General features: G+C 41.2%; 2 protein-coding genes across 2 annotated transcripts in view; one reads left to right on the top strand and one right to left on the bottom strand.

The window, feature by feature from the left end:
- SKIV2L2 (superkiller viralicidic activity 2-like 2 (S. cerevisiae)) overlaps nt 1–9,496 on the top strand; it is a 120,128-nt gene extending 110,632 nt beyond the window's left edge. The window contains exons 28-29 of the mRNA XM_006889591.1: nt 8,219–8,323; nt 9,444–9,496. Of these exons, the coding sequence (XP_006889653.1) occupies nt 8,219–8,323; nt 9,444–9,496 (158 nt within the window). The remainder of the gene's footprint in view (nt 1–8,218; nt 8,324–9,443) is intronic.
- Nucleotides 9,497–9,913: 417 nt separating this feature from the next.
- PPAP2A (phosphatidic acid phosphatase type 2A) overlaps nt 9,914–27,382 on the bottom strand; it is a 97,162-nt gene continuing 79,693 nt past the window's right edge. Inside the window, exons 4-6 of the mRNA XM_006889590.1 lie at nt 19,423–19,480; nt 10,570–10,746; nt 9,914–10,045 (exon numbers count right to left, since the gene is read on the bottom strand). Coding sequence (XP_006889652.1) covers nt 9,914–10,045; nt 10,570–10,746; nt 19,423–19,480 — 367 coding nt within the window. The remainder of the gene's footprint in view (nt 10,046–10,569; nt 10,747–19,422; nt 19,481–27,382) is intronic.

The following is a 27,382-nucleotide window of genomic DNA, read 5'->3' as shown; positions in this document are numbered from 1 at the left end:
AAGCAATTGAAAAGACCTTCGCTTTGAGGCGGGTACTCTGTAGTTTTTAAAGTGACACACTCTTTAGTATTTGAAAATGTTCCTTGGCAGCAAGCTTGCTCAATGTATCACATTGTCTAGATCACCTAAGAGATGGAAAACATGCTTACAGGGACTGTAGTGAAGCAGTTTTCATTTAACTATATAAAGCAACAGTATACCTCACATCGAAGCATTGTTTAACAACGTAATGGACAGACCTACCTACAGTTTGTTTTACTTGTTTCAGAAGCAACAAAGTATATAGCACCATCACTCTTTAGCTAGACATCTTTTAGGCTGGAACCCACGGATGAGCCTAGTACTGTGCCTGAATGATTCTAAGACTTGATCATATAATAGCTCTTCCTGATAACTGTGCCACTGAGAAGCCAAAGATGCTAACCTAAAACTTTTTTTCTAAATGCACAGTAACATAATGTTTTGTCTTTGTAGCAGGGTCAGACTTCCTTTTTTTTTAAATAAGAAAAATCCGTAGGGAGTTGAACTTCTAAGTTCAGATCTACCAAGCAGCTCCTCAAGAGAAAGATCTTGGTGGGTCAACTATGAGTTGGCTGACAGCAGCGAGTGATTGAGTTGCAGAATAATCAAGGGATAATAGACTTGGCCTCTTAGAGGCGTAAATAACCAAATAGACAGAGGCCTCTGTAGTTAGACCTTTGTACTTAAATGGAAGAGTCATCGAGGAGGGGAGGTGACTACTAAGCTGCTAAAATTAAAGCAGTTTCTAGTTCTGCCTTAGTCCCAGAAACAGCATCGGAGCAGTGTTTAGTATTCCTGAAATGCATTATGTACCTTTCATTTCTTCAGTTAAATAAATCAGTATAGAAGAATTGGAGAAATTTGTGTTATAACTTGAAATTGCCGTAGCACGGTTTTTCTTTGGTACTTCCGGAATGTTTTATTGCTAATATATTCACTTTTTTTTTTTAAGGGGAGGATTTCCTGAAAACCTTGATCTAAAGAGGATAATATTTTATTTTGCAACCTACTTTCTCTTTAACCATGTTATTCCATTTCAGTATAATCTTTCACTCAGCTTATTCTACATGCTTTATAAGACTGGAAAAATACTGTAATTGAAACTCTAGCACATAGTACAGAATGTCTTTATTTGTCCAGACAGAAAAATGACTACATTGAAACTTTTCGTTTGCTCAAATTATACTTATTTTTAGTAAGATTCTTCATTTTTTATATAGAAAATGAAAGTATCTCAACATTCCATCCTCTGAACCCTAAAAGTAGCTTGAAATAGTCTTAAAACATAAACTGGGGCTAATTAATACTGCCCTTTAATCATTAAGACCTTGTATTTAGGAGTGCTCAAGGCAAGACTAGAGCTTAGCCGATTTTGATTATGGAATTTTGAAGGCTCTGGCAATGTCAGTCCATATAGGGAGTTGCATTACAACCTTAAAAGCCAAACCCCTGGCAGCTCAAATCTACCTAGTTTATTCAAATGTCAGTAGTTCAGATCTACTTCTTTTATTCAAACTATTTACCTTATTTTGTGGCTGACTTGAGAAGAATGGGAACCCCAGAACACTTGATTGTGCTTAGAGGAAACCTATTCCAGGACCATGAAGAGGTCATCATAACAGAGCAAGGAAACATTGCATGGTTCAGAATTGGAAGGGTGTGTGCCAGAATGCGTCATGTCTCCATACCTTTTCAATCTTATGTGAAACAGATCATCCAGGAGGCTGGACTTGGTAGGGAAGAGTGTGGCATCAGGATTGGAGGAATACTCATTAACAGCCTATGCAGGTGATAAAACCTTGCTTGCCACAACTGAGGAGGAACTGAAACATTTGCTGCAGAACTGTAATCTTCAATATGTATTGAAGCCTAACATCAAGAAGACAGATTCTCACCACTAGGCCAAATGATAGCACTGTGATGGATTGAGAAGAGATTGAGGTTAACAACTACACTTTGAGCTCCACAGTTAAAACTCTTTTTTTTTTTTTTATGTCTTTTTCCCCCCATAATTTTAATGAGCATTTACAGAGATTTTGGATTTCCATTCATTCATTGCTGCACTTCTCTCCCCGCCCAGCCCTCCCCCACCTCTTCCCCACCCACCCACGCACCCCCCAGTTCGCTCCTCTCTTTCAAAAGTAAAACATTCCCTCCCTGGGACACAATCCCCCCCACACCCCTCCCGCCACCCCTAGTACAGTCCACTATGCAGCCTCAATTGTGGACTCTTGTAATAACCATGATACCCTATCATACATCGCTTTTAAATGATTCACTCCCTCATCTGTTTCAGTGCAGTATACACAATTTATCCAGTTTTTCTCAGTCTTACCCAAACCCTGATTGTTGTTGTTGTTATGTGCCGTCAAGTCGTTTCCGACTCATAGCGACCCTATGCACAACAGCCCTAAACCCTGCTCTATCCTGCGCCAACCGCACCGCCTCTGACACACCCATCCCGATTACCCCAGTCACTGAATCAATCCATCTCATAGAGGGTCTTCCCCTCCTGCGCTGTCCCTCCACCCTCCCAAGCATGATGTCCCTCTCCAAGGACCCGTCCCTCCTGGCAACATGTCCAAAGTATGTCAGACGAAGCCCCAGAATCCTTGCCTCCAACGAGTAGCTTGGTTTAATCCTCTCCAAGATGAATCTGTTTGTTTTCCTGGCAGTCCATGGTACATTCAGTACCCTTCTCCAGCACCACAGCTCAAAAGCATCCACTCTCCTTCTGTCCTCCCTAGTCATTGTCCAACTCTCTGATGCATAACAAGCGATTGCAAAGACCATGGCCTGTTTCAGGTGCACCTTAGTCTCTATAGAGACACTGTTGCTCCTCAGTACCTTTGAGAGGTCCCTAACAGCAGACTTTCCCATCGCGATACGCTTTTTGATTTCCTGACCCCTGATATCGGTCCCATTTTACAACAGTGGCACCATGCAATATTTGTCCTTTTGCGACTGAGATATTTCACTCAGCATGATGTCCTCCAGGGTCACCCATTTTGAATAATACTGCATGAGTTCCTTGTTTTTCAATGCAGCGCAGTTTTACATTGTGTGAATATACCACAGCTTCTCTGTCCATTCGTTTGTTGATGGGCACCTGGGTTGTTTCCAACTTCTTGCTATTGTGAACAGAGCTGCAATAAACATGGGTGTGTATATATCTACTTGGATGTCGTTTATGGTCTCTTTAGGGTATATTCCCAGTAGTGGAATTGCTGGGTCAAATGGTATCTCTATTTGCAACTTTTTGAGAAAGTGCCACACCGCTTTCCACAGTGGTTGCACCATTTTACACTCCCACCAACAGTGAATAAGGTTTCCAGTCTCTCCACAACCTCGCCAGCATTTGTTGCTTGCTGTTCTGTTAAATTTTGCTATTCTGACTGGGGTGAGATGATATCTCATAGTTGTTTTGCACAATTAACACTCTTGGCACCAGCAGTCAGGAAATCTGAAGATGAACTACATTGGAGAAGTCTGTTCTCAGGGACCTCACCAGAGTGCTATGGAGCAATGATGTCAGTCTAGAGACCAAGATGCACCTGATCCAGGGCATAGTCTTTGCAATTACATGCTATGCATCAGAAAGCTGGACAGTGACTGAGGATGATAGAAGAGTTAATGCCTTTGATTTATAGTTCTGAAGAAGAATACTGAACATACCATGGATCACCAAGAGAAAAATTAGGTCTGTCTTGGAGAGGGTGAAACCAAGTTTCTCCTTGGAGGCTAGGATTTTGAAGCTCTGTCTTACATACTTTGGACATGTAGAGAAGGACATCATGCTTGGAAGGGTCGAGGGACAGCGCAGGAGAGGAAGACTCCAGATGAGATGGATTGATACAGTAACTGAGGCAATGGGAGTAGATGTGTCGGAATCGGTGAGACTGGCTCAGGATAGGGCAGAGTTCAGAGCTGTTGTACATGGGGTCACTATGGGTCACAGGCAACTCAATGGCACATAATGATAACACAGCCTTGTTCAGTACACTTCTTCAGCACCACAACTCAAAAGCATCGATTATTTTTTTTGTCATCCTTAATCAGTGTCCAGCTCTTTGATGCATAGCACGTAATGAGAAGATCAGGGCTAGGATCAGGTATCTTAGTCTCTAGACTAATGTTGTTGCTTTTCAGTACTTTAGAGAGGTCTCCGACAACAAATTTTCCTAATTCATCTTTTGATTTCCTGACTGCTGATACCAAGAGTGTTGATTGTGGAATCAAACAAGCGGAAATTGAATAATCTAAATCTCCTCTCCATCTGTTATGGTTCTACCAGCTAGCCCAGTGGTGAAAATCTTTTGTTTTCTTGATGTTGAGCTTCAGTCCATATTGAATATTACAATCCTTGACGTTCTTTAGCAAACGCCTCAAGTCCTCAGTTTTGGTATGCAAGGTAATGTCATCTGCATAATGCAGGTTGTTGATGCATCTTCCTCCAGTCCTGATGCCATATTCCTCATAAAGTCCAGCCTCCCAAATGATCTGTCTTACAAACAGATTAAAAAGATACAGCGATAGGATGCATCCCTAATGCACACCTTTTCTGATATTTAACCATGCAGTGTTTCCTTGCTGTTTGACAACTGCTTCCTGGTCCAAGTATAGATGTCTTAAATGCACAATTAAGTGTTCTGGGATCCCCATTCTTCTTAACATTAGCTACAATCTGTTGTGATCCACATGGTCAAATGCCTTTGCATAGTAAATGAAACACAGACACTCCTCTGATAATCTCTTTCAGCCAGGATCCATCTAATAATGGCTATAATGTCACTAGAGATAGAGCCTCTTTTAAACCTGGTTTGCATATCTGACAGCTCTCTTTCAATGTACTGTTCACTCCTTTAGATATCTTCAGCAGGATCTTCCTTGTGTGTGATACTATGGTATTATTCAATAATTTGAACACTCTTGAATCAACTGGTTGGAATCGGAATAAATATGGATCTCTTCCAGGTAGTTGGCCTCCAGATTTCTTGGCATAGCCTGGTGACCGCGTCCAGGCCAGCATCTGTTTATTGAAGTATGTCACTTGGTATTCCATCAATTCCTGGAGTCTTATTTTTTTTGCCAAGTTCTTCAGAGTGACTTGAACTTCCTTCTTCATCACCATTGACTCTTGATCATATGTTGTTTCATGAAATTCTTCTGTGTCTGCCGATTGTCCTTCATACAGTGACTCTGTTTACTCCCTCCATCTTCTTTTGATACTTCCTGGATCACTAAATAGACTAAATAGTCTGCCAGTATTCTGCAACCTCAAGTATTACAACTTGAGGTTTGTATTTGTTCTTCAGTTCCTTCAGCTTAGGAAATGCCGAACAAGTTTGGCACTTTTGATTTTCTGACTCGAGCTCTTTGCATATTTCATTAAAATACTTAGCTTTTTCTTCCCGAGCTGCTTTTTGAAATCTTTTGTTCAGCTCCTTACGTCTTGATTTTTTCACTTTGCTGTGGCATCTCTGCACTTCTGTGCCATATTCAGAGTCTCTTCTGCCATCAGTCTCAGCCTTCCTCCTCGGTCTTTGTAATCTTCATGGATGACATTCTTGATCTTCTCCCACAGCTCATCTGGGTTTTGTTCATTACTGTCCAAGGCCTCAAACATATTCCTGAGATGGTTATTAAATTCAGATGGGATAAACTGAAGGTCAAACTTTGGTTCTTGTGGATTTAATTCCTTTTCATTAGCTTTATTTTTAATTTATGCATGCGTAGTTGATGGACAGTTTCACAGTTAACGACTGGCCTAGTCTTCACAGCTGATAATTGAGCTTCTCCAACCATCTTCCCAAGATATAATCTGTCTGATTCCTGTGTAGACCACCAGGTGAAGTCCATTTGTACAGGTGTCATTTGTGGCTTTTTTCCTTTATAAAAAATATTTGCAATGAATAAATCATTGATTATACAAAATTCTATCATTCTATCTCCAGCCTCATTTCTGGCACATATTTGTTTTTCTGATTATTGATCCTTCTTCTCTGTTCTCAACTTATGCCTTCCAGTCACCCCTCACTAGTAATGCATCTTGGTTTTATGTTTGCTTTCTAAATACAAAAGTTGGTAGAAAGCATGTCTGTTTCTTCTTCTTTGGTTAAAGTAGCTGTTAGGAAACTTTTCATCCTAACCTTATGCCAGATTCACAGAAAGCACTGTACTAAAACGTAATTTAAAAGTCAGGCAGTCATTGTGTTAGAAATCATTTTGAGGGATGCCATGAAACTGGAGGAAATATGCTTCTTTGACTATTCAGTGAATATGATGCTGTTAGTGAAAAACCAGATGATTTTTGCAGTTTTTTTTTTTAAAAAAAAAAAGCCCTTCAGTAAAAAGCACTTGAGCTCAAATATGTGTGTGTTATTTCCAGAGCTGTACATGCAAAACAGTGGAGCAGACAGCCTAATATCTAAATGAGCACAATGAGGCATAGCCACACAGTGGCATGTCATCATCAGTAGTTCCTGGAGGAGTAAATCTCTGAACACATTATACTAAGTGAAATAAGTCAGGTATTAAAGGTCACAGTAGTAGTGTGGCTTTGAAGATCTTGTCTAGCACTTCCACTCGCTGGGTCTAACTGATGAGGCAGCTGGAACAAGAGCCCAGGCGCTACAGAGAACAGCTTTTTTATTAGTAGGTAGGATAGCTGCTAGATCATTTCTGCAACATTTAGTCTGTTTATCTGCATTCGTACTTGTAGAGGGAGAAGGTTGAAGTATCACTTTTGCCCCTACTGTGTAGTGCGATCATTGAATTTATGTCTATTTGATGACAATAGCAGAACCATTTTGGTAAAATTAAAACAATAGAAATAGTTTATAATTGAACTATTCTTCAAGAACTTCACAGAACTTGATGAGAGGAAGGATCAAAAAACGCTACAAACCTTTGAGTATTTTGTGTGAAGAGTTCTATTTCAGCCTTTTAGGGCTTTGCCTTTTTCAAAGACCTTCTGCTGCTTTATCGTAGGCCACCTATCCTGAATTACAGTAAGAAGTTTTTGGTTTGTTTTGTAATTTATTAACAGGTGGGAAGGAGATGCACTAGTGAGTTAGGGGCTTGTATCTCAGAGCTAGTGAGTAAAGAATCCAAACTGGAACCTGTATCCATCTTGTGTTCTTTCTAACTCTTGTGCCTCCGCTCTCTATGAGTATTATCCTTTAAAAGTGCCAAATCCTAACTAGATCACCAAGGAGTAGTGTTATCCTCTGAGAGATCATTGTCATCTAGCTGGTTCTTTCCTCATTGGTGAGTCTTACCCCATAAACTGTCTCAAATAGAAAGAGCTTTGTGTTCTCATTGCTATGATCCATTGGCACATTGAGAAGTCATCTCCCCAATTCCCCTAGGTGCTTATGGAGTATTTCCTTGGGCTTTTGGGTTCAGCTCCAGGAGAGATGACATTGTAAGTGTGCATAGGTATTTCCTACTGCATTCTTTTATCTTACTAGGTAACAGCTTGTATTTTTGTCTTAGCGCAAGCAGTGAAGTCCCAGGTTTTATCCTAGAGGGCGGACTACAGGTCTGACAGAAGAATACAAGCTGTGGATTCAACAGTTATCTCCAGTCTCATGGGAAGAAACTTGTCTCTTCTGCTTCCTTGAGGACACAATGCAGAGAAAACTAATATTTAAGGTTGGGAAGTAATGATGGTACTTCTTAAAAAAAAAACCCACACAAATCCGATCTGTTTATTCCTTTTTTTTTAAGAATGTCTTCTTACATTCTCTTAACAAGGATCATGTGTGGAGCTTAGTAGGGTGCACTCCTGATCCTTGAAAAGCTACAGTTTATCAGGCTTGTCTGCCCACTGTCAGTGACCTTTCCATGTCGCTGCCTGACAGAGATCTCATTGTTTGGACCAGGATTCTTGTCATCCTCCCCCCACAGTTGCTTTCCGCTGCTACACCTCTATGATGGTAATGCTAACATATTAGAACCCATGTTCTTCTACTCTTTAGTTAATGGCCAGCATTGTCCCTTTCATCTTTATAGTCTTCCAAGTGCCCATCACAGTGCCAGGGATCTAGTAAGTGGCCAGTCAAGTTTTTTGGCTGCTTTATTTCATGGAAAACCCCTGAGATCTCTACTATCCTTTCATGCCTTCTTCTGCCTCTTAAATTTCTACTGCTTTAATGGTTTCTATCTCACAAATGATCCATTTCCTTTTCTGCAGGCAGCATAATTCGCTGTATGAGGCGCCTGGAAGAACTGCTGCGTCAGATGTGTCAAGCAGCGAAAGCCATTGGGAACACTGAGCTGGAGAACAAGTTTGCAGAAGGTTCGTATCTAATCCACCTTTTCCTCTCACTGTAGGTAAATCTTGTGAGATTCAAGTCCTTGACCACAAATTAGGAGTCCCATAGAGGGACATTTAGGCATGTTTATAAATTAAATTTAGAGAATGAAGGGAAACTTAGGAGCTTATATAATATATATTGGTTTAAAAATATTTATTGTGAGCACAATGTCAGGCATTGTTTTAAGCACTTGAGGATACAGCAGTGAGCAAAAACAAATTCCTGCCTTCATGGAGCTTACATTCTAGTGGGTGAGATAAACAATCAAGAAGTCATTGGTTAAAATATATGGTGTTTGTAGAACTACAGAAAAAATACAGGAAGTAGAATTATGATGGATGAGAGAGTCTGAGAAGGTAACGGCCTGGAGCAGAGTGAGTAATGAGTAGAACAGTGAGTGGTGGAGGAAGAAGAAAGACCTTATGTAGCTCCAGCAGCCCCAGGCTTGAAATGATTGGAAGATATGAGCATAGGATTGGTGCTCTGATTTGGGTTTTACACGGCTCATTGTTCCTGTTGCATTTTAGGCAGACTGTACAGTATTAAGGCGGAAGCAAAGAGGCCAGATCAAGAAAGGCTGGCTAGATCAAGGTGATAGTAACTGAGGAGGGAAACTCAAATATGATTTTAAATATGTTTGTTCTCAATTGAATCTCTCTGCCGAAGAGAGTTATGGCATCAAAGAACAGCACATCCACATTTTATCTTAGAATGAGGCCATCTGTTCTACTGATTAACAAACTGACATCCTGAGAAGAGGAAAAATAGGCCTATGTTTCTAGATTGTTGACATATAGATGCAGGCTTATTCACTCAGGGTTTTAAGTCCAGGAATGAATGTTTTGAAAACAGAATTTACTTGCTATTTTCAAGAAAGCATTTCACATAGTAATAGAAAATACAGTGGTTTCTAATCCATTTCTTTTGACAGTTTAGCCCTTTTGATCATTTTATACTCGCACATGTGAGGTGCTTTAAAACGTCTCTAGTGTTTTTTTATGTGAACAGAAATACTGTTTTTAAAACCATTTTAATTATTCTATCAGGATTGTTGTGCTGTTTTAAAAAACCCAGTTAAATGTGTGTTCTTTTTTCCCCTAGGAATCACCAAAATCAAGAGAGATATTGTGTTTGCTGCAAGCCTCTACTTATAAAGGAATGTACAATTTTAAACGCCTGTCTGGATACTTTTGACTACAAATACTTAGAAGTACTAATTTAGTTCTCCCATCTCAAGATATGTCTTTGAACATTTTAATTTGTATTTAAAATAAACTTCATTCTTACAAAGTATATTACATAATTTGTACATAGCATTGCATTTTTAATAAAAATAATGGTACAGGTGGTATAACAGTTAAGTGAAGGCCTGAAATCTCTTTAATAAACTCAGCGATTAGGTGACATTGCATTGAGTGTAACTGTATACAGGTAAAGTGGGCGTCCAGGAGGAGTAGCAGCAGCAGTCCCGTGAAGGTGTGCACAACAGGCAGGGCCGTGCGACCCGACCCTTGTGCCTCCGGCACAGTCCTTTAGGGAGCGGGCAGCTTCAGCTGGGCCCCTGCCACCCATCAAGGTTGGTGGCTGTTCTGATAGTGTTTATCTGCCCCAGCTGTCTCGTGCAGAGTTGTATGTGAGTCCTCTTCTTTCTGGACTTGAAAAGTAGAATCTCTGTTTTTGAAGAAATCTGATACATATACAACCTAGAAAAGATAGATTATACATTTTATGTAAATCACACAAAGTTGCATGAGCCTAAAATACAAAACAAAAAGGTATACATGATGTGGGATAAAAATTAATTAATTATTTCCTTTGGCAGACTTTGTAACTTCAAAGAATTACATTGTTTTATCTTAGGTAAATGGCTTCCTTCTGCAGGCAATTTTAAAAAAAATCCCCCAATTCTTACCAAAAATACAACTGGTAGATTGTCTTTATAGTCAGTCTTTAAGTATTCCTATGAGATACGTGGTTTTTACCAGTTTATGTTCTGTGCTATCAAGTTGGAAATGACTCATAGCTGACCCTCCCACGGATTTTCAGAGGCTCTAAATCCCACAGGAGGAGACTGCCAATCTCTCCTCAGAGCACCTGGTGAATTCTGAGTCACGTGCCTGTGGGCTGCCAGCGCAGCTCTGCTAGGGCCCCAGAGCTCACAGCCCTTGCACAGTAAGTTCTTCAGTGGCAGTTTTTCTTAGTCAAATGTTTATCAAGTTGTACTTACAACTAATACTGCAACCAGAGCTCCTTGAATGAGTCCGGTCAACACGTCACTCCAGTGGTGTTTGTAATCAGAAACTCGAGAAAGGCCCACATATATGGATACAGCAATGAGACCAAATTGCACTGTTGGGCGTAAGAGTCTTGCCCATTCTCCCTTCATCCTGGCTTGGAAATACAACTAATACAAAAGAGAAGAATAAAACCATTTCACTCAAGTGCCAACTGAGAAGCCTAGCTTTATTAGATACCTAGATCTGTCTGGAGTGCAGGTGCAAAGCAAAAGGTAAAGAAATGGGATCGCCATTATTATACATAGGAGCTCATCACTAGTTTGACTGTTTTGTCTAGTCACTTTTAATATGTACTCCTTGCCCATTGGATTTTCTCGGCTGTAATAGACCACCAGGTCTTTGCTCTATCTTGGAATTGTAAACAAGACAATGGTGCATAAGTGTTTCAGATGCAACTCTTTTGTAACATGAGTCCATTGGTCAAAGGCTGACACTGTCAGTATTCTGAGTTTCGGGTGTACCATTAGCCTCCTAAGCCCAAGCTGCCCCTGCTCCAGCCCCATAGGGCTAACTTCCTGTGTCAGTGTCAGGACTGAGTCTGTGTAACTCACGACACAAATGACTAGAGAGCTCCCTTACTCTCAGAATCTAAACATGGCCACTTGAGTTTAGTAAATAATCTCTCTAAAATGTAGATACCTGGTCAAATGCTACAAACTATATCTGTGATCCAGAAAAGAAGTAAAATCTTTCAATAGCATCTTTACTGTGTTTATGGCTTTCCTACAAAGTCACTGGATCTGGAGATTTCCCTTGTCTGTCTGCTTCTGACTATGGGTGTACACTTAAGGATTTCAGTAGGGAAAGAATAGGAATCTTTCCTATGAACTGTCAGTGAACCTATTTGCCTTTTTTAAAGCCTAATCTGTATCCATTAAGAATGCCATTTCTAACATCCATTTTAAAAATTCTGTTTAAGATGCACTGCTCATATTAAGTGCATTTCTCAAAAAACTATCTACATGGTTCTGCCTACTGACACAAATCCAGTTCACTGGGCACAAGTATGAACATCTGTTTCGAAACAGCATAAAGTCTGACTCATAAAACTCATTGTTGTTATGTGCCGTCAAGTCACTGCGACCCTATGCACAGCAGCTCTGAAGCCTGCCCTGTCCTGAGCAAGTCTCACTGATTCCGACACACCAACCCCATTGCCCCAGTTACTGTATCAATTCATCTCATCTGGAGTTCTCCTCTCCTGTGCCGTCGAAAGTTTAAATGTTACTGATCATCTGAGGATCCCTTTTCCTTTTTTCCCCCCTTCAGGTTAATAGCAAGTCAATATCAAGAGACTTATCTTGAAATTCTAGAGTTTTACTGAAGTAAAAGCAGCATCTGGCATTAGGAAATTCAGTCTGATCCAATAAGCGACACTGAGTAACATGTCTCATGCAGTTAGAATGGCATTTGCATAGAGTTTGTGGTATTCTTACTAACTTACTCAAATACTTACCAAATACCTACAGTGTGCCAAGCCTGAAATTATAAATGTGTATAGCTACTTCTTGGGTCAGAGGATGAATGAGAGAAATCCCTTCAACTCGAATTTAGACAGAAAATAATGGTCCCCACCTTACGCTGCAGTGCGCTTGTACAGCCTCTCCCTGGTCCAGCTGACTGAGCCCCACAGCTCCACACTTTGGTTTCTGTCTTCCATGTTGCTGGCCAAAACTCACTCTTGGATCTCTGACACCTCCAATTACTAAGCATTTCTCAGTCTCCTAAGCCCTACTCTTGGACTCCGCTTCCTCTATACTATTAACTGCTTTCCAAAATCACTGCCTCTTGTCTACTACCTCCTCTCATACCTCGACTTAAGGATTTATAGCTGCCTTTTTTTGTTGTGCTCCTTTGATGAAGGTCAGGTTATTCTTATGCCCCACACTTTATATGGTAGTATATGTTTCTTCTCCCAAAGTTAAAATCCCCATGACACCAGACTGCCTTATTCTCCAGAAGGGAAAAAAGTTCATACAGAATTACAAGACAGAAACAGACTAGGAAGTACTGTGGTGCTAAGAATTGGTTGAGGGGTGAACACAAGGGTCAACTGGAGGATTGCTATCGGACCAAAAGCTTCACTTCTTTGCTTAAAGAGGACTAACTCTACTATCTTCCCCTCAACCCCTCACAAACCTGAATATTATCCAAAAAGACTTTAAAGCATACAAGAGAACAACTCTAGAAAAGACAGGAGACGAGATTCCAGGAAACACAATTTTTAGAAAAAAGAAGGATGTACCATTAACTTTATACTCTGATTTCTCCACTTCTTATATACTGAGAGGGGCTGCAAATACTATAGGAAGAAAAGAATAAAAGTTTCTTTAGCTGTTACCAGTGAATCAGGCAGCTGTTAATACTCTTTATGGAAATAAGGACAGAAAGCCAATCTAACCCCCTGTTGCTGAAGCCCAGGCTTTAGGGAGGAAACAAGATGTTGGCATTTTCAAGGCCAACTAGTTTCATTGACTCCCAAAGTCCTTTGAGCTGTCTCTTCAGAGTAGATCCTACCTTAATGATAGGAACGGAATAAAGCTTTTAGCCAATGTAGGCCCTGACTGAAACAGCTACAAACATCCATTCATAATCAGAATGTGGAGTACATACAGTACAGATAAAGGAAAATGAGAAGCTGGCCAAATGGAATGGAATTGGTGAGCTGACATGGGCTGGTAATGGATGCTCTGAATTTGAATCACAGGATCTTTGCTGAGAATGGTCTTGGAGTCATCTCAAAATGAACATTTCAGGATCTGGAAGTACAATGTCATTATTAGTAATGTACACAGCATACAAAGGAGACCTGTTAATACTAACCAATATTCACAGCTGCACACCAACCACTAACACCAAACATGATAAAATTGAGGTTTTCTAACTTCTGCCACCTAAAACTGACAGGAATGACAGGAAGCAGATAATCAAGATAGGTAAATTATATGGCTTGTATTAGGCTCCATTTTTAGAAAGCTAAAGGGAAGTTTCTTTTTGCTTTTATTAAAAAGGGGAGAAGCTAGCCTTGAGCAGGCTGGTGACAAGAAGCTGGGACCCTGAGCAGCCAGAGGGACTTCACTGCCTGGCAGTCGTACTTGCCACCAAAGCACCCGACCTTTGAGTCTGTGTACACTGTTACGGCCACTTGAGGATTTATGCTAAAAGAATGTTTCCCATATGAAGGAATGGCAGTTGCTTTGCTTTATGTTACTTAAGTTTACAAAATGCTCTATTTTTAGAGAGTGGGGGGAACCTGTATCAGTACCAAAACACAGGATCTTACAGATCTTGAGTGATGTAAGATGGGTGATTATTAGCTGGAATGAAAACGCATCTGTAGGATTCAGAGTGAGTGACACTGTCCAAGTAAGGAGAAGGGGCAAGGCCTGGAAAGGAGGCATTCTGTGCCGAGAGGATACCAAGAGATATGCAAGCTACTACAGGGAAAAATAAGAGATGGTGACAGAGACACCGGGGTTTCAGCCTCAACAAGAAGGCATTACTGCATTTCTCAATGGACTGAAAAAGAAAGTCTCATCCCATGGCACTTCTCCCAAGCTGTCACACAAATTCCAGCCAAGTTCAAGGGGAGTCACTGAAGCCATAATGGAGGCTACTTGTGTGCAAAGAAGCCCTGCACTCCAGCCAGTCAGCAGAATTGTCTGATGCCAAGGCCTGCTGAAGAAGACTCCAGGGTCCATCTGGATGCCAGACAGGACGGTGTCAAAAATCTTTTCTTCACGTAGACATTTTTGCGGGAACTTCTTTTCTTGGTGCCAGAGATTCTTGCTAGTGAAATTTCTGGCTATCTTAGATGCCAGCATGCTCAGGGAAACACGATCATTCATCAGCTATAGACTTTTCCATGGAGTGTGGGTGATAAAACTTGTGCATAAATGTCAAAGTGGAAAGGAAGGTGACACCTATCTAAGCACAGAGATAAAAACAGGTCGCTGTACAAGTTCCTTCCACTGCTCCAAGGCTGAAATGCAGTGAATGCATTATCCAGAAGGACTTTGTGTTGCAGAATGATCCATACTAAAGGCTGTTAATCTTTGATCTTCAGCAGTAAGTGCTTTTTTGTTTTAATTTTTCTATCTAAATGACCCATATGCTTGCTACTCAGTTACCAAACTATGGTGGTGTTACATACTGTCAAATTGGAAGTGACTCATAGCTGGACCGACCAGTGAGTTTTCAGAGGCATGGGAGATTGCCTGTCTTTCTCCTGCGGAGAGGCTGGTGGATTTGAACTGCATCTTTCTGTGTTGGCAGCACAGCGTCTTGCCACTACAGCATCCTTACCAAAATACAGCTCTTCTAATTCTCCTGCTGCTCATATCCCTGACTCACCTGCTCATATGCTCCAGAGTATACACACAGCAGGCTGCCAAAACCTTTGCCCACTAACTTTCTGTTGCACAAAGACCACACAGCACAGATTCTATTTGACTAGATAGCCAGAACGGGGCTATGGAGATAATCCCAGTGTGATTAACTCTGCAGCAAGTGTTCCAAGAAGGCTCAAGGGAACAGGGAAGAAAAGAAAATGCTAAGACATGAAATTAATACCTACACCTAAGTATAATATTTAAACTTTAAAAAAAACAAAACCAGTGGATCAAAGTTAGGTGCCACTCACAATCTTACTTTCAGAAAGAAGAAAAAAAATTATTTGACTTTCACTAAGATAACTGGACTAACGGATGAAGCTCAATTATTAAAGACCCTCAGAGGACTCATTCAGTGCCCACCTCCGCATATGCAATGCTCCTATTCCCTCATCTGTAAAACTACCAGTCACCTCTCATTTCTTATTTCACGGGGACAAATGGGAAGAGTAAAAAAAAAAACACAACCAAACCACCAAGGTGCTGTGACATACAGCTTGCTGTCAATATTAACTAAACCTCAGATTCATAGTTCTTTACCAGAAAGAAGGATGGAGGGTAGAGTGAATAATTACCTCAAAATTACACCAGATCACAGAAAATACCTAAATCCTCAAAAGCTTCTCATGTGCTCTGGAAAAGTTCTTAGCATCTTGCTCTTGCTTCTCCCCCAACCTCTCTGCCCTATTGATAAAAAGTTGGTTTTTCAAAGACAAGCTAACCTTCTGGTAAAACTAAATAGGTGGCAAGACAAGATTGCACATTTGTATTGTTTTTAATTTTTATTTGTTTATACTCTTGTACATTGTCTTTCACTCTTGTACATTGTACATTGTCTTTCATACAATCATTCATTCATGTCCTCTATTTCACACAATCACCACTCCTCTATGTCTATTATTACCCTGTCTTCTCGAGTCCTCAATCTCTCCTATTCCTTCACACACACCTCCCACATTCACCCACCAAACTGTTATCCTAGGATTTCCATCCTCCCTATTTTTCTGCCTCTTCCTTCTTTCCCCAGTAATGGACATTTCTGGCATCACATTTTCAGAAATATTGGGTGTCTACTGTAAAGAAAGAAGAAGACCAAAATGGATGTCAGAAAAGACTGAATATTGCACTTGAGCATCAAGAAGCAAAGGGAAGAAATCAAGAAGTTAAGGAGCTGAACAGAAGATTTGAAAGGGCAATTCAGGAAGACAAGGCAAAGAGCCAGAGTTAGAAAATCAAAAGGGCCGAACTCGCTCAGTATTTTTTAAGCTGAAGGAACTAACTATAAAGAACAAATTCAAGCCCCGCGGCAATGCTTAAGGATGCTGAATATTGAATGATTCTGGAAGCATTAAAAGATGGGAGTATACAGAATCATTGTACCAAAAAGAACTGGCTGACACAGAAGAATTTCATGAAACAACATAAGATCAAGAGTCTATGATGTCCACCACCTAATGTAAAATAAAATCAAGTAATACAAAAAAAAAAAAAGAGTCTATGATGATGAAGGAGGATGTTCAGGCTGCTCTGAAGGACTTGACAAAAAATAAAGCTCTGACAATTGATGGAATAGCAAACGACGTATTTCAACAAACTGATGCTGACCTGGATGTGATCACCAGGTTGTGCCAAGAAATCTGGAGAAAAGCTTCCTAGCCAACTCACTGGAAGAGATCCATATTTATTTCCATTCCAAAAAAAGGTGACCCAACAAGAGTGTGGAAATTATCAGTATCACTAATATCACACATTAGCAAAATCCTGCTGAAGATTATCCAGAAACGACTAGAACAGTACATTGACATAGAACTACCAGAAATACAAGCGGGGTTTAGAAGAGGTCGTGGTACTAGAGACATTATTGTGAATGTCAGATGGATCTTGGCAGAAAGCCGACAGTACCAGAGGAATGTCTGCCTGTATTTCATTGACTATGTAAAGGCATTTGACTGTGTGGATCACAACAAATTGTGGCTAACCTTAAGGAATATGGGAATCCCAAAACACTTGACGGTACTATACTTGTCCTCAAAACAGAGCAGGAAACATGGCATGGTTCAAAATCAGAAAAGGAGTGCATCAGGGATGCATCCTGTCTCCATGTCTTTTCTGTATATATGCAAAGTAGATCCAGGAAGCAGGGATTTATGAGGAGGAATGTGGCATCAGGATTAGAGGAAGACTCATTAATAATTTACATTATGCAGATGACAAACCTTGCTTGCTGAAACAGAAGAGAACCTGAAGCACTTGCTGCAGAAGGTCAAGGTCTGTACTCTTCAATATGGATTGAAGCTCAACATCAAGAAGACAAAGATTCTCACCACTGGGCCAACTGGCAGCACCAAGGTAGAGAAGAGATTGGGGTTGTTAACAATACAGCTTGCTTGGCTCAGTCAGTACTCTTAACAGTAGCAGTCAGGAAATCAAAAGATGAATTGTATTGAGAAAATCTCCTGTCAGGGATCTCTCCAGAATACTAAAAAGCAATGATGTCAAGTCTAGAGACTAAGGTGCACCTGATCCAGGTCATGGTCTTCACAGTTACTTGCTATACATCAGAGAGCTGACTATGACTAAGGATGACAGAATAAGAATCAATGCCTTCGAATTGTGGTGCTGGAGAAGAGTCTTGAACACACCACGGACTGCCAAGAAAACAAATAGGTCTTTCTTAGGGTGAAACCAACGTTCTCCTTGATGGCTAAGATTTTTAAGCTCTGTCTCTCATACTTTAGGCACATTGCCAAGAGAGACTGGTTCTTACAAAAGGACATCATGTTTGGAAGGATGTATGGACAGCGCAGGAGAGGAAGACCCCGATGAGATGGATTGATAGTGACTGGAGCAATGGGGGTAGGTGTGTCAGAAACAGTGAGACTGAAAAAAAAAGAAAAAAGAAATAGTGAGACTGGTTGGGACAGGGCAGAATTCAGAACTGCTGTACATAGGGCCACTATGTGTCACAGGTAACTCGATGGCATAGAACAACTGTAAAAAACTCTCAAACTCACCGACTTGAATCAGCACCAACTCGTAGCTGACTCACAGGTCTCCAAGGCTGAAAAATCTCTCCAGAGGAGAGGACCCATTTTTCTCCCTCAGGGTGGCAAGTGGCTTCAAACAACCTCTGGGGTAACAGTGCAAGTCCCCACAGACTATGCTAACAGAGCTCCCTCAAATGACATTTACTTGCATTGTCTGACTATGCAAAAGTATACGTAAATAACCGTGGTAAAACAGAAGATGGGCAGAAAAGAGGAAGACCCTCAACGAAAAGGACCGGCAGATGCAACATTGGTCTCAAAGACAGCAATACTGTGAGGGTGGTGTGGCTCCCAGCTGTGCTTCTGTTCTACAGTCACTGACCTTCCAAGATTCCTGTGCACGTTCAAAAATCCTGTCCCCCACTAGTTATGCGCCAAGAAATTGACACCACCACCTTATCAGCTATGCATAATGTGCGTGTATCACTGTCAACTCTGTAAGGCAAATGCCAGTTGTCATGCCACTTGTTCTGGGAGGCAGTGAAAAGCTCCTGCAGCAGCCATTGGCTGTCCTGGGAGCAGAAACCTTTCCCGTCCCATAGAAGGCGGCCTGGGAAATGTGTTAGAAAGTCAGCCCCTGTAATAACCAATATCCACTCCTCACCAGGTAAGGCCAGGAGAATGCCAAGCTGCATGGTGCCTAAACTCTGCATGGAGAAGATGGGGACAGACATTCCCAACCACTGACAGATTTCCAAACAACAGCTGTCGCCCTCATTCAGTACTTTGTATCCCTGGCCTGCTGGCAAGACACAGAAAGAGACTCTAGGTTCCAGAAAATTGTTTTGAAAATAAGCCCAAAATAAGGATACATCTACTAGTTCTTAGCATCAAAACTCAGACTTGCTGATTATGTTAGGCTTTTACCACTGTCAGAAAAACACCTATTTTAAAGGTAAATAGTCTGCATTATCCTCAACTCAAAACCTCAACTCAGTCAATTGAAATAAACTCCTGACTGACCCTGCAGTGGGTTTCCAGAGGTTGCCCACCTTTACCTCCTGCTACAGCTGGTGGGTTCAAATCCCTGTGCACCTCCTTACTGGCCACACGGGCTCCCTCTATCATCCTCCAGAGTTTCAAGTTGCTGTATGACAAAACTGTTACCTCTAAATTCTAAATGAAGGACACAAATACATTCAAACCGTCCCTGGCTTTGAGTGAAGCACAGATATCCACTCCTCTCTACTTAACGCACCCACAAGAGAATCTAGCTTGTTGTGTCATCTTGAAATTTGCGGTTATAGCCAGCTTCCTGACTAGTCCGGGAAAGGATGCCCACACTGAACACAGTGCTTGCAGGCAGCCCATCCATCAGCCACCCATCAACAGACAGAGTACTTACTGCCAGGAACATCATGCAGTACATGGAGAAGGAGGAGTGGCCTGAGTAGAAGGACAACCTGGAAGAGAAAGGAGAAAGACACTCATTTTCATAAATGTTCTTGGGCTCTCCTCACCACTCCTCCACCTTCAGATCTGGGAACATAGTGCTCTTCCACCTGCCGATTTGGGGCTGGGGTAGACAAGACAAGGAGCATTAACGAGACGGGGCGTCTGGGGTTAAGATGTCTTCAAAGGATCTTGCGGAAACTTTTCTCAGGATGAATAATGAATCACTGCAAACCCACTTGCCAAAACCACAACTAACATAAATGTCCTTGCCTTGTTCACATGACCATGATTTAAATTTTATTTTCTCGACTTGCCAGATTTGCCATGGAATAATGATGAGGAATGCCTTTAATGAAATACCCCCAATTTTTTCCATTCCTATTGTATTCTAGAGTTTTAAATGGGTTCACTTCTTGCTTCAAACTTTTTACCAGATTATTTCTTGACATTCTTAAACTGTGTCCTGACAATCCTCTATCAGATCTGAATCATCTCTTTAAGTAGAGTCATGTATTAATTCTTTTTTTTAAAATAATTTTAATGAGCATTTACAGAGATTTTGGATTTCCATTCATTCATTACTGCACTTCTCTCCCCGCCCAGCCCTCCCTCCCCTTCTATTGATTCTTAAATACCATCCTCTCCACATAAAAATGACCATTTGGAAAATTTAATGCTATAGCAGTTTTGAAAAAGGGGAAAAAAACAAAGCAACTCCACTGACATTCATGATCTAAATTCTTAGGGCGAATTAGCTATTGATGCAGAAGAAAAGCAAAAATATTTTATATAGTAAAAGTAGGTCAAGACCCAGAATGCCAATTACAGTGCTTCCTTGACTGTTCTCCCTAGGTAAAGAAGAGCAAATTGGCAAGTATTTTTCTTACTAAGCCATGGTTGGAAGGAATTTTTAGATGTTTAATATGCATGTGAAAGACGATAGATGCTGTGGGCAAAATAATGAATAACCCAGGAAGCATCCAAAGAAAATGGAAGGAATATACAGAGATACTGTACCAAAAAGATTTCAGAAGTACCATATGAACAAGAGTCTATGTAATGAAGGGGAGGGGGAATATTTTTTTTTAAATAGTAATAAAGGAAGAAGGTAAAACTACACTGAAAGCATTGGCAAAAAAATAAGGCTCCAGGAATCAATGAAACACCAGCTGACATATTTCAACTGACAGATGCAGCCCTGGACTCCCTAGTCTAGCTGAGGAAATTTGGAACACAGCTGCATCGCTGGCTAACTGGAAGAGTCATACTCGTTCCCATTCCCAAGAAAGGTGATCCAACAGAATGGAAACTATCAAACGGTATCAATAATATCACATGCAAGCAAAACACTGCTAAAGATCATCCAAAAAACAGCTAGGACAGCAAACAGACATATGACTACCAGTTTAAGCAGGGTTTAGAAAAGACTTTGTTATCAGGAGTATCACTGCTGATGTCAAGATAAATCTTGGCTGAAAGCAAAGAATACCAAATGAATATCTATCTGTGCTTTGTTGATTATGCAAAGGCATCTGACTGTGTGGATCAACAACAAACCATGGCTAACATTGAGAAGAATGAAAATCCCAGACAAGAGTTGTGCTCATACAAAACCTGTATTTATGAAGCTAGGGAATAATGCATGGTTTCAAATCAGTAAAGGTGTGTGTCAGGGTATTGTTTCTCCATACCTATTCAATCTGTATGTTGAGCAACTTATTTGAGAAGCTGGACTCTATGAAGAAGAAGATCAGAGAAAAGGATCATGATCAGAGACTTATCAACAACCTGCATTTTGCAGATGACACAGCCTTGCTTGGTGATGGTGAGCAGGCTGGAAGCACTTGCAGAAGATCTACTGCCTTCAATATGAACTGCATCTCACATCCACAGAACAAAAATCCTCACCTCTGGACCAATAAACAGCATCATGGTAGTGATTTCATGTTACTTGGGTTCACATCAACACCCTTGATACCAGTCATCAGGAGATCTGCAATTAATCAATCTTTTATTTTCTTAAGCCCATCATTGTTGTTAGATGCCGGTGACCCTATCAACAACAGATCTGTACTCTTGTCCTATCCCGTGCCATTCTCACAATCTGTGACACATTTAAGCCCATTGCTGCAGTCATTATATCAGTCCACCTAGTTGAGAGTCTTTCTTTCGTTGTCCCTACAACTTTGCAGGCATGGTGTCCCTCTTCATTGTCCCTCAACATGCCAAAGTATGTAAGGTGAAGTCTTACTATCTTTGCCTCCAAGGAGCACTCTAACTGCACCTTCTCCAAGATCTATTTGTCTCTTCTTTTGGCAGTTCATAGGATATTCAGTACTCTTCTCCAACACCACAGTTCAAAGAGAGCAATTTTTCTGTTATCCTTATTCACTATCCAGCTCTCAGGAGCATAGACTATTGGCAAAATAAGGCATATCTTAGTCCTCAAACAAACATCATTGCCCCTCAATAATTTGGAGAAGTTCCTGACTACAGACTTTCCCACTGCAATACATTTCCTGATCTTCTGACTCCTGATACCAAGTGGATTGTGGATCAAAGTAAAATGAAATCCTTGACAGTTTCAGTCTTTTCTCCTAATCTCAATCCTCTCTAGTGCAAATACTTTAACTTATACTAATAGTGTTCTTTCTTCTCTTTGTAAAAGGAGAGTCTTTATTATTCAGCTGCCCTGACAGTGCACTGGATAAAGTGCTTAGCCACTAACCAGCTTTTTTATCCTATCAATCATTCCATGAAAGAAAGAAATGGTCATCTATTTCTTTAAAGATCACAGCTCTGCAAACCCTGTGCAAACACAGAGTTTCTAGAAATTGGAACTGACTCAGTGGCACCAAGTTTGGGTGTTTTATTATGTTTGATTTGGTACATATTATTAATTATTCTCATTATCGTTATTATTATGTAAGTTTTTAAAAGTTTATGTTTATTAATGAGTAAGAGAGTTCTGGCTGCTTAGTGGTAAGGAGGTGCTTTGACAGACCAAAGGCACTGGTTTGATCCACCAGCCAGGGGGGGGGCAAAGTGGATCCACCAAAATGCAAGGCAAAGACCCACTAGCCACTCTGTGGGGGAAAGACAGGTCATTCAGTGGCCAGTTCTAACTCAGAGGTACAAAACAAGAGGTTTATTATTTCCCCTTTTCTTATTTTATTAAACAACATTTACAGATATAAATGTGAATTCTGTTCCACATACTTTCTAGTAGCCATGTGACTTCTCTTTTAATCCATGAGTTATTAATATTAGTTTTAACTTAAAACCATGGGCTTTTCTTACTGATTTCTTACCACTTTTGTTTCAAACAGATCAGAAGATAATGAGCTATGATGGCAAGAAATGTGCTGCGGCTTGCCTTACAGCTGAAGGCAGCTCATTTTTATAAGTGCTCCACGTGTTCAAAATTTCCACTGATACTTCCTCATTGCTTTTATCCCCAGGATAGTTTGGAGATTTTAATCTCTTTTCATTTCTCTATTTCCCCTGGAACTTTTATCAACTCAAAACTCATTGTTGAGTTGAAACCAACTGATAGCTGACTCTCCAGTGGGTTTTCAGAGGCATAAATGTAAAATGGGAGGAGACAACATATTCTCTGTCCACAACTTTAACATGGACAATTCTCTCAAAAATAGATAATCCCTCTCCCAGACCACACAAGAGTACTCATAATGCTTAAACGCCAGTCACCATTTCTCGCTTTTTATAGCATTTTACAATTTTACATGTCTACTTCCTTAGCCTACATACAAAACAGTTAGTGAAACAAGGTAGGTCTGGTGGCTTAGTGCTGATGAACCACATTGCCAGCCCAAAGGGCAGTGGCTCAAACGCACCAGCTGCTCCGAGGGAGGCAGACAGGCACATGGACATTAAATGGTCCCTGAGAGAGGTGCACTTCGGGACTCACTCACTCACTACTCACTACCACTGAGTCAGAACCAGCTCAGAGCTGACACTGCAGTGCCCGGCCCAGGCTGTAAATCACATGAGACGCAACTGCCAGCCAGTCCTTCTTTAGAGGAGCCAGTGGGGGTTCAAACGGCCAGAGAAGCGTGGCCTTGGGGTGAGCAGTGCAGCTCTATTCCCTGACATGTTCTCCTTTTTTGTTACTAATGTGAAGCCATCCTTTTGCAGCCGTTTCTTGTCATTTTGAGTTGAGGCACCTCAGCAGAGGAAGGTCTCACAAGCTTGAGTCCACTAACGTCACAAAGGACCAGGTCACAGTCTGGAAACGTCTTTCCCAGTAAGATGTGTCCCATGTGAGGGACACATGGTATCGCTGTCCCGCTGCTACTCGGAAGGCTTGCACCTTCTAGGTCAAAGTTCCTTACCTACAGTAGTATTTATGCTCCTCACAAAAACTCTCATGGAAGGGACTATAAATCCAATTTTAAAGACAGACAAAAACCCAGGGAAGGTCTGTAACTTATTTAAGAGAGATACACCTCTCTTTGAGTTTCAAATTGGACTCTTCTCAGCTGTGAGATGAGAAGTTCTGTATAGTATATATTTTGGCCTTGTTCTTAGATCCTGAGTATTAGATCAGACCTGAGGCCAATGATAGGGAGCTGACCAGAGGAAGGGGGGGCCACAAGGGGCCCAATACTAACTAAATCTCAGCAGGCATGCTGTAATCATCATGGCTATGCAGCGAGGCCAATGAAAATCTTAGAAGATGGGGGCTCGGCAGAGCTTCTAAGTGGTAAGAGTGAACATCCGCTCTCAGGATAAGTGTGTCTTAAGTGTGTGTCCCTGGAGACATGGCAGCTTTGTGCTGTGTGAGTCATTCTTGCGGTGATTGTGCCTAAAGAGCAGATGCGTGGCCAGGACCCGTTCACCTAAGCCCTGATGATTAGGGAAGAGAGAGAATGGGCTGCATGGCGCAGCCAGGGTCTGAACTGACCAGGGAGAGGAGAGGGACGTTTCTACAGGAAATAGTGTGTATGTGAGGGGGACTGATTCTGACACATGTGGTCCCAGAGATGATGAGTATTGACTCCTTAGTTAGCAGCACAGCATCCTTGAGACTACACCAGAGCTCCTGCACTCCAGCCTCAGGACAGGTTAGACAACTGGCACAAAGAGCTGAGGGCGCCAACTCCCTCCTACCATGCTTTCATTTTACTGTGAAGGCCAAGTCTTGTCACCCCTCCCCGTAGAACATCAAGTTAAATAAGTGAGAAAGGTCACACAAACAATGTAGCTGGTAGAGAAGACAATAAAAAATATCACATGAGGCAATTTACACGTATGAGACAATTTGCAATATAATATCCTTGCTCATACACTGTGTCAATGAACTTGAGAATAGAAAACTGAAAAGATGGCACATGGGTGTAATATATAAGGAAGGAAACGGGCTTAATCTGAGTGTCCATACTCATTTTAAGAGAATACAAATTTGCCCTTTATACATTCTAAAAATAAAAAGGAAGTAAAAAGGACACATAAGGGATTTTCTTCAAATGTGATTTCCTGATAAAAAGTTCACATAACAGCAGATTAATGTGAAAGACTTGACAAATTTTCCTTCCATAGTAACTTAAAACACTGATCAATCAATTTGCTGGCATCTAGCAATACCACCAATCCTGTAAAACCATTACACTGTGTTCCAGGCAATGCGACACAGGAATAATGATTTCTCAATTTTTAGAATTCCATGAACAGTAAATTTTCTCCAAGTATTAGGTCTGTTTTCTTTCAAAAGATCTTTTGAAACTAACAGCAGTTAGAAATGCTTTAGTAAGAACAGACTAAAGGCGATATATGATTGAGTATTATGGTTAGCACAGGAATCCAGAATTAAGGTTGCATAGAGAAGTGTACTCGGGGTGAGGGGAAGGGATGGGGCAATTGTATACCAATGAAGGAATTTTTTTCTTTTTCTTTTCGGAGAGGGGAGCAAACTGGTGGGGAGGGGTGGGCAGGGAGACAAGTGCAGCAATGAATGAATGGAAGTCCAAAACCTCTGTAAATGTCTATTAAAATTAATAATAATAACAAAAGAAATGGGCAATCAGGTTCTTAAGAATCTCACATCTAAGAATAAATTAAGTGAAGCATGGGGAAAATGAGCACTCACTGTTCAGAACAGTTTGGCAATGTTTAACCATATGCTCAATGGAGCCCTGGAGGGAACAGTAAAGCACTGGGCTGCGGACGAAACCATAGGGAATTTGAAGCCCCTGGAAGCTTTGCGGGAGAAAACACAATTTCTCCCACAGAATTACAGCTTAGGAAACTCTTCGGGGCAGTTCTGGTGTCACATTAACACAACATAAACTCATAGCTGCCAAGATAGTACTGACTCAGGCTTGACCTTCCAGCTGGTGTCCGAGGCTGTAAATGAATGACACAGGATGGGATCGCCATCTTTCTCCCAAGGAGCCAGTGGTGCATTTGAACCTGCAGCGTCACAGCCATTGGGTCAGGTGGACCACGCCACCAGAACTCCCTGATTAGGGGAAGTTGTTACTGTTGCTGTGTGCTGTTGAGCCAGATCCGACTCAGAGCTGACCTGCCAGCTGGTTTTCAGATGCAATCAACTGGACAGGGAGAGAGTACCCATCTTTCTCTCAAGGAGCAGTTGGTGCCTTTGGGATGGCAGCTCCTCTCCTGGCCTCTATGCCACCAGTGTGTCTACGAATTAGGGTGTAGAGAGGGCACACATTTCCTTTCGCATTAGGGAAAAAGTAGTGGGAGTGCAAAAGGACTCTAATCACCACCGCAGGCTGTGGTGACCCCATGTGTGCAGAGCAGAATCCCTCCAGGCCTATTTTCCACGGCACTGTTTGTCTCAGCCTTCCAAATTACTAAACACACCTAGCTAAGGAGGTTAAAAAAATAAACAACCTAAATTAAAAAAATGGGAAAAAAAAAAAGGAAAACGGACAAGAGTAGGGCAAACAAAAGCAGCAATAAAGAGAATGGTGTTCAAAGGGCATACTACAAAGTATGCAGACAACCAGTAATACCTTGCCTATCACACACACTCTTTTTGTTTGGCTTTGTAAACATTTGAACAAGACTATCTTTGCTAAGAGGTAAAAACATTTGAAGGTAAGGCAGATGAAGAGAAGTTCTAAATTACTCCCTAAAGCTTCTTTTTACAAGAGGCAATTATGACAAAAAAGCAGGAAGTGGGGCACCGGGCCAGAGAAGAGGCAATATTGCCAGGCAGAGGGCAAGACTGAAGATTTTGTTTCATTTTGTGACAGAAGATGCAGCACTGAGGAAGAAAGTCCTCTATTTACCACATGGTCAGCATACTCCTCTGTGTGGATTATAAAATGTCACTAACTTCATCAGCAGCATTAAGAAAGATGACACTCAAGATGTCTACGTGGGTTTCCTTCAGTATTTCAGTACCAGTAAAGACATTTAGGAGTTGAAAACAGAAACCATGAATGGCAACAGGCAAAACCCAACAAAGAAAATTATCAGAGAACAGATAGTTCTGGTCAGATTAGACTGGATGATATCACCACAGCTCATGTTCCCACAAAGACTAGTGGAGTGCCACAAACTGAACTTAAAGAAATCTTTCCTAACCAAGAGGAAATACTAGAAAAGTCACATTTCCTTCACTATCTCAAGTTCCCTATCACTTAACATTTCAATGTCTGTTGTTATGATTCCATTTTGGTAAAATGTTATGTTGTTGTTGTTGTTGCTGTTGTGAAGTGCCATCGTGTACAACAATGAACTCTGACCTGCTCTGGTCATCCTCACACCCCCTGACACAGGAGAGACCATTGCAGCAGTCACCTTGTCAATCCATCTGGCTGAGGTTCTTCTTCCCCTTTGCTGACCCACCACCCTTCCCAGCATCATGTTCCTCTCCAAGGAATAGCCCCTCCTAGAAACATGCCTGAAGTATAGGA

The sequence above is a fragment of the Elephantulus edwardii genome, unplaced genomic scaffold, assembly GCF_000299155.1.
Source record: "Elephantulus edwardii isolate Elephantulus edwardi_28Jun2011 unplaced genomic scaffold, EleEdw1.0 scaffold00079, whole genome shotgun sequence".
NCBI classification, from domain to species: domain Eukaryota; kingdom Metazoa; phylum Chordata; class Mammalia; order Macroscelidea; family Macroscelididae; genus Elephantulus; species Elephantulus edwardii.
Note: the sequence above shows the minus strand (reverse complement) of the source record. Positions and strands in the feature narration are given on the sequence as shown.